Below are 7,052 nucleotides of genomic sequence, written 5' to 3' on the forward strand. Positions count from 1 at the left end.
GCAGACAGAGTTTTATGTTTACGCGGCGCGATGCAATGCAACGCAATTCGTAAAAAGACAGTATAAGCCATTATAATCAGTATTATGTCCCCACTGGATGCAACAAATGCCTCGTTTGTAATGGGTTTTATGTTTTTGCCTCGTCGCTCCGGCCGGGACACGGCATCAACAGTATGTGAGGGGCGTAACATTTCCATCTCACGCTTGAGGTATTCGGCCAATCACAACGCACTGGATAGCTGGCCAATCAGAGCACACCTTGCTTTTTCAGACCGATGAGCTTTGTAAAAATCGACGCGTTTCAAAAAGGCGGGGCATAGAGGAGAAACAATAATGTACAGTATGTGGAAAATAATGTTTTTTTAACTTTAAACCGCATAAACACATTTCATTACACCAAATACACAACATAATGTTCTTTTTAGCAGCATCATGACCCCTTTAAATACCAGTTCTGCATACTGGGTATCAAACGAAAGCAAATTTCGTTTCAGCCGACCTATAATAGCAATAATGCGACTGACTATGTATTACTAACCATAATAGAGCATGTGCAGTAAACAAGGTATCCGCCAATTGGAGAATCAGCGTTGACCGAGTCAATAGCAGACAGGATGAGCTCTTTCTGCAGGTGAGCCGAGCGAAGAATATCAGCCTCATCCTGAGAGACAGAGAGATATTTTAAGTTTCAATGGAGAATGTACATAAAAGAAACAAAGTCTTCAGAATAAAGGCTGGTCTTTAAAAGCTTCAATATCAAATGCCACAAAGAGAAAATAATTTTACCTTGCCAGTTTTTACTCCTGGATCTTTGGAGATAACTCCTGTACCCGAGCAAGGAGCATCTAAAAGCACTCTATCGAAACCTCCCATCACCTACCATTCAAAATAAAACATCTGATTAGACGCGCATAACTAACCATATTAAGGCTACGTCCACACGAAGCCAGAGCTTTCCCTATCCGATCTTTTTTTTCCCCCTCGTCTCAAGAAATATCTGTGTCCACACGAAACAGACACAAAACTATGTAGTATACATGCGAGACCAGTATGTGGCGCTGTAAGTCTGCCACAGAGGTACACTAAAAACGGAGAAGAAGACTTGGACTATGCGCGCGCGCGAGCGCGGTATACAAACGAACATGGAACAATACATTTATTAATCTGTGTTAATGTTAGTTAATAAAAAGACAATCGTTCAGTGTTTGTTCATGTTTTTGTTGCTGTTACATGACGTAGCGGTGTCTGACTAGGGGCGAGACGTGGGCTGATGACGTCATCGTTTCAGAAAATATACGGATTCGCTGTCCACACGAAAACGCAAGGGCGGCATTTTCAGATTTATCCACTCTGGGACCCGGTTTCAAAAAATATCAGTTTCACTCTCCAAAACGCCGGATCCGTGTGGACGAAACGCCTATACGATACAAAATGTATGCGTATACAGCTAAACGCGTCTCCGTGTGGACAGGGCCTTATTGTATAGAAATTTATATGTATAAAAAAAATCCTGATAAGCACCAAAAACAAAACAGAAAAAAACAATAATGTTAATGACACAACATGGTTAACTGAAAGCGAAACCCCCCCCCAAAAAAAAAAAACAGGACAGAACAGCAAAAAGAGGATGGTGCGGACCTTGGGGAACTGTCTGCCGTCATAGTTGCAGATGACAGCGTTAGTGACACCGAGACGATGGATGTTTCCCAGCACGCTCTTCAGCCTGTCTGCATTTGCGTCATTAGCCACAATCATGCCTGTGTTCCTCATTAGCTGAGCTGCATCACACAAATGATACACATTTTATTTTTACACACTCTCAAAGCATTTTAATATAACATTGTAGAAATGTTTGACTTGAATTCTTTGGTGTCAACTGTGCCAATAAAAAATAAAAAGGCTCAAATAACACAGCAGTTGGTGTGACTGTCACAGAGAAGCATATGCTCACCCATATAAGTGGTCTTGCCTCCTGGAGCGGAGCTCATGTCTAGCACTGACTCCCCCTCCTGGGGTGAAAGCGCCATTACAGGCAGAAACGATGATGCACCTTGCAACATGTACTGGCCTGACAAATATTCTGGAGTTGCTCCTATATAAAAGAGAGGATTACAACTAACATCAATGCTTTCAGTCATGAAGGATGGAGAATAAAAAAAAAAATGTTATTTTGAAATGACACTAGAACTAACCAACGGGAACAGAAGAGTCATAGATAACCAGCCCCACTTTGGACCATTTCCCCAATGGATCCAGGTTCACTCCTCTGTTAATCAGAGCCTGTGTTAAAGAACAAGCCATTAGATTACACGAGACATCGGTGTTAATGTGTGTTGTTTTGGGATGTTCCAATCACAAGTGGTCAGATGAGACACCTTGTATTAAAGCAGGGTATCAAAATAGGCCTCAGATGTGTCTCTTGTGACCACTCAGACATCTCAGATTTTGTGACAGTGTTTTGTACACAATATTCCCAATGACTGTTGAAGTTGGCATAAAATGAAAATGTGCCCAAGCCATTTTGCAAATGCATGTTATAGATAACTATGAATTATTAATCTATGCTTTTTTTTATTGACTTTGTAATCTTCAAATCAAAACATTCTAATAACTCGATTTTCTGTTGAAAATGACAGACTTCTCTAGTGACGTATGGCAGACTTCTTTAAATATTTAGTCCACTTAAACCCCGCCCATCCACAATCGACTGCAAGCTTGCATTCACTCGCATACATCCATAATCCATTACACTCAGATCTATATCAAAATACAGAAGAAAATATCTGTCACTATTTCTGCTTCATTTCGACTTTTTGTGCAAAATTCTGCCCGTTTCCCCACACACCGGGTTTTACGAAAGTCACTTTAAAGACTTTTGAAGACCAAGTAAAGAAAATTTAAGGACTAAATTAAAAATAACACAATATGTCAATATATTCTCTAAATGAAAATATCCTTGGAGCAGAAATATTGTTGTATTAGCAACAGTTTAAAAACACAACTTCCAACAGATCTCCATTACATTTCAATTCATTTTCAATTCAATTCGTTCTGCAAAAAAACCTTATTTAGAATATGGAAATAACTTTTATCTTACATTCTGATCACACTAACAAAACAAAAAAAACACACTGTTCTACCTCAGTGTCTTGTTTCCAGTGCAAATGACTAAAGTTTCTTAATTCAAGAAACAGTTACTTTTAGAAGCAAAGATGTCTTGCTTTCAATTGATCAAAATAAAGTGAAATTATGATTTAAACAAAAATATCTGCCAACGGTCTCAAAACAAACTGTTTGTTTGTTTGTTTTTAATCATAAACTCACTTAATTTTGCTCTCTTTCTCAGAAAACAAGTCTTCAAATATCTTCCATATTTTGCTTCTCAGGTAAATGTATCTTGATTTAAAGGGTTAGTTCACCCAAAAATGAAAATTACCCCATGATTTACTTACCCTCAATTCTCGAGCTTCCGCTAACTGTAGTATGCGCGTTCACGAGAGAGTGGCGTCCAGCAGAAGACGTAGCACGTAGGTGTAGCGTAAACTCCGGTGAGAATATGCTATGTCTCGCAAGAAACAAGTTTTCAACCCTCTACATTGCGAGTAAATCACTCGCATATGCAACTAAATCTTACTCTGGGTGACTAAATGTCTAACATTAGCCCTCTCTCCTCTGCGCTTCCACGCTTGTCACTTCCGTGTTCGTCACCGTGTTTGCCTACGTGCTACGTCATCCGCTGGACGCCACTCTCTCGTGAATGTGTGTATGACAGTTAGCGGAAGCTAGAGATTAAGGTTTATAAAGTTGTAAATATGGATATTTTTCTTACACAAATGCATCGTGTCGCTTCAGAAGGCCTTTATTAACCCCCCGGAGCCGTGTGGACTTCTTTTATAATGGATGGGTGCAATTTTTTGGACTTCAAATTTTCATTTTTGGGTGAACTATCCCTTTAAGGCTGTTTAGATATTTGTACTGGAAAACAAGACAAAAACACTGTGAATGACTTTTTTTTTTGCAATGCATGCAGCAATTAATGCCATGATTTTATGAATTAAGATTTTGTGCTCTGATTTAAGACCTTTTTCAGATCTTAATATGTGGAAGGACAAGACCCACAGAAACCCTGACACAGATTTCACATTGGCTTCAGGTGTATTGAACTTTGACATGCAAGTTCTGCAAAATCGACCAATAGAAAGCTTTTTGGCTTAGAAGTGACCTCTGTGTGAGAAGTGCTTTGCACATCGTTACACTATTGATAATGGCAACCCATCTTTGTGACTGTTTCTACTGCTGAAAAAGCACAGTTAGTTCCAAATATATTTCCAAATTTAGTCTTACAGCAAACAAGAAATTGAGTGAGAGGCTGTTATTTTAATCAATGTTATTTGAACTTCGGATCGGCATGCCTCACACGAGAAACCTTGAGCATGTACACAACTTCACAATTTTTTCAATCAGGTGATTATTTCTTTTAGAATCCACACATCACCTACAATATTTTGCACAATGAATGATTGACAGATAGCCGACCTTTTGACATTGTTTGGATGTATCAGGATATGTTAGCATTTATTCTACAAAAACACTGTGGTCATATGCATTTTGCAACTAGCTCTGATGATGTGATAATTTATCATGTTTTGGAACCCATAATTAGCACCGTCCAATCATAGCAGATGGAAATGTGACTCTAATACAAAATATCACAACGTTTTGGTTAAAAGGAAAATAAATCTTTTCAGACCTGAGCCAAGTCTCTCCTCCTGGTTTTCAGGGTGTTGGTTCTGATGGTGACTGGCCTCTGAATTTCATTGGCCTCAAGAAAATCAATCAGCTGAAATTGAAAATGATATCTGTACATCAATCAACAGATAAGAAAACAATTTCCAAAGTTTTACAAAGACAGTTATTTTCTGATATAGATGTACTGCCAATTCATATAGAGGTGGAGGGGGTGTGGCCATCCACCCCTTCAGATCTTGACAGACAGTTCCTCTATCCTGTTAGCATAGCCACACACCTTGTGAGGAAGCAGATGGGTGGTACTAAAACAGGAAGCATCTATACTTCAGCGATTTAAACTGTAATAAAACCTGCCATGCTAAGTTCCTCCTCATTAGCAGATACTAACACACACCTCAGAGACAGGGAAAAGGTCCATGAGTTTGCTGATGAGGAACTCGTTGTAGCTGTAGTAGGTGCAGAGGTCAGAGCGCAGCAGAGAGAGATACTCCGATCTCTCTTTACCCTCTTCTCTCTTCTCACTGAAGTGAGACAGCACATCCACATTATCTTTGATCCTCTGATGGATGGTCTGTAGGTCCATGGGTAAAAGACCTATATACACGAGAGATGGAGGGTTAAAATACACTTCTAGATCAAATACAACTTAGAAGCTGTGAATTTCTGTAGTTTGCTAACATAATAAAGTTGGACTCACCCTCCTTCGCTCTATCCGCTGCAGCTGGGAGTATGAATTTTTCAGTTTCATCAATATTTGCCTGTACAGTATCCTCTTCCTCCTCCTCATCTTCCTTGAAATCATCCTTTTCCTCTTCATCATCATCATCATCATCTTCCTCTTCTTCATCCTCATCGTCATCATCACTCTCTGGTTTCTTGCTTGTTTGTTTTTTCTGTTTTCTTGCAGCTCTCTCAATTGGCAGAAGCTGACAGGGCAAGTAATGATAAAATCACAATAAGGAAAGGGCTACGCTTAGAATACTACGCTGATTGTTTTTAATAGTGTTTATAACAGTATGTAATGACATATTTCAAATTGTAGTAGTATGCTACAATGTTGCCAACTTCACTTTGTTGCATGTTTATTTTGTGACGTGACTAAATGTATTTCCCATTTTAAATCCAATTGACCATTTGCACGGAGCGTTCTTTAGAACTTCCACATAAAGACAAGCCAAGCTTGTAAACTTCCGGTGAAGTGTCAGTTGATGTGTATATATAGGTAGAGACTCTTGAGACCCTCACAGAAATATCTCCTGCCTCGTTCTTGTCAGAAACTGAGAAACTAAATAATTGCAACACCGCAAATAATGATAGCGGCCTTAACATTCGTTTTTATGTTATTTAACAACTAGGGCTGGACGATATGGCCAAAATTGATATCACAATATATTTCTTACTTTCGGTCGATCCGATATAATTCCGATATCGATATGAACACTATTTATCTGAAATAGAAATCTTTTGTAACATTATAAATGCCTTTATCATTACTTTTGATCACTTTTAAGCATCCTTGCTAAATAAAAGTATTAATTTCTATAATTTCTTTCCCCAAAAAATAATTAAAATTATACTGACTCCAAGCTTTTGAATGGAATAGTGTATGTTATAAAAGCTTTTTATTTCAGATAAATGCTGATCTTTGGATCTTTCTATTCATCAAAGAATCCTGAAAAAAAAATGTACACAACGGTTTTAAATATTGATAATCAGCAAATCAGCATATTAGAATGATTTCTGAAGGATCATGTGACACTGAAGACTGGAGTAACGATGCTGAAAATTCAGCTATGATCACAGGAATAAAATTGAAAAAATTAAAAATCTTAGTTCAAAAACTTTTGACTGGTAGTGTAGGCTGATTATTCTTATAGATTGAAACAAATGTGCTTCAGCCAGAGAAAAAAAAAGGGTATGAAAAGTGCTCAGAGTCGCTGCAGAAAACAAAAAAATTGAACAACAAAAACTGGAAATGTTGCTGGAGACTAGCTTATTGAAAATGCAAACTGATACTCTGCCAGCAGGAGGCGCTTTTAGAGTGATAAAACTAACGGTTTCCCCAGTAATGGCTGTAATCAAACCAGCTAAAAAAAAAACGCTTCTTTATCAGATCAAATGAAAATGTCATCGAAAATTTTCTGAAGAGAGTCGGTTCCCTTCAGAGATACATTCATATAAAACACCCGTGACGTGTTTTGATTTTGTAACGTGCAGTGCTCATGTTTATTCAACGAAATCAAACGCCACAAATAAATCAATGTATGGGAAACACTGGTAATGTATATAAATATCGGAAATGT

The 7,052-nt window shown here is 38.2% G+C and overlaps 1 protein-coding gene across 2 annotated transcripts in view; it reads right to left on the bottom strand.

Moving 5' to 3' along the window:
* The window catches only part of nop2 (NOP2 nucleolar protein homolog (yeast)), a 15,263-nt gene that overhangs the window by 2,998 nt on the left and 5,213 nt on the right, over window positions 1-7,052 (bottom strand). For both annotated transcript variants that reach the window (XM_016501383.1, XM_016501384.1), the window contains exons 6-13: window positions 5,447-5,675; window positions 5,144-5,343; window positions 4,751-4,840; window positions 2,193-2,280; window positions 1,952-2,092; window positions 1,639-1,778; window positions 787-876; window positions 539-661 (exon numbers count right to left, since the gene is read on the bottom strand). In XM_016501383.1, coding sequence (XP_016356869.1) covers window positions 539-661; window positions 787-876; window positions 1,639-1,778; window positions 1,952-2,092; window positions 2,193-2,280; window positions 4,751-4,840; window positions 5,144-5,343; window positions 5,447-5,675 — 1,101 coding nt within the window. The remainder of the gene's footprint in view (window positions 1-538; window positions 662-786; window positions 877-1,638; window positions 1,779-1,951; window positions 2,093-2,192; window positions 2,281-4,750; window positions 4,841-5,143; window positions 5,344-5,446; window positions 5,676-7,052) is intronic.

The sequence above is a fragment of the Sinocyclocheilus anshuiensis genome, unplaced genomic scaffold (genome assembly GCF_001515605.1).
Source record: "Sinocyclocheilus anshuiensis isolate Anshui unplaced genomic scaffold, SAMN03320099.WGS_v1.1 scaffold1260, whole genome shotgun sequence".
In the NCBI taxonomy this organism is placed as follows: Eukaryota; Metazoa; Chordata; class Actinopteri; order Cypriniformes; family Cyprinidae; genus Sinocyclocheilus; species Sinocyclocheilus anshuiensis.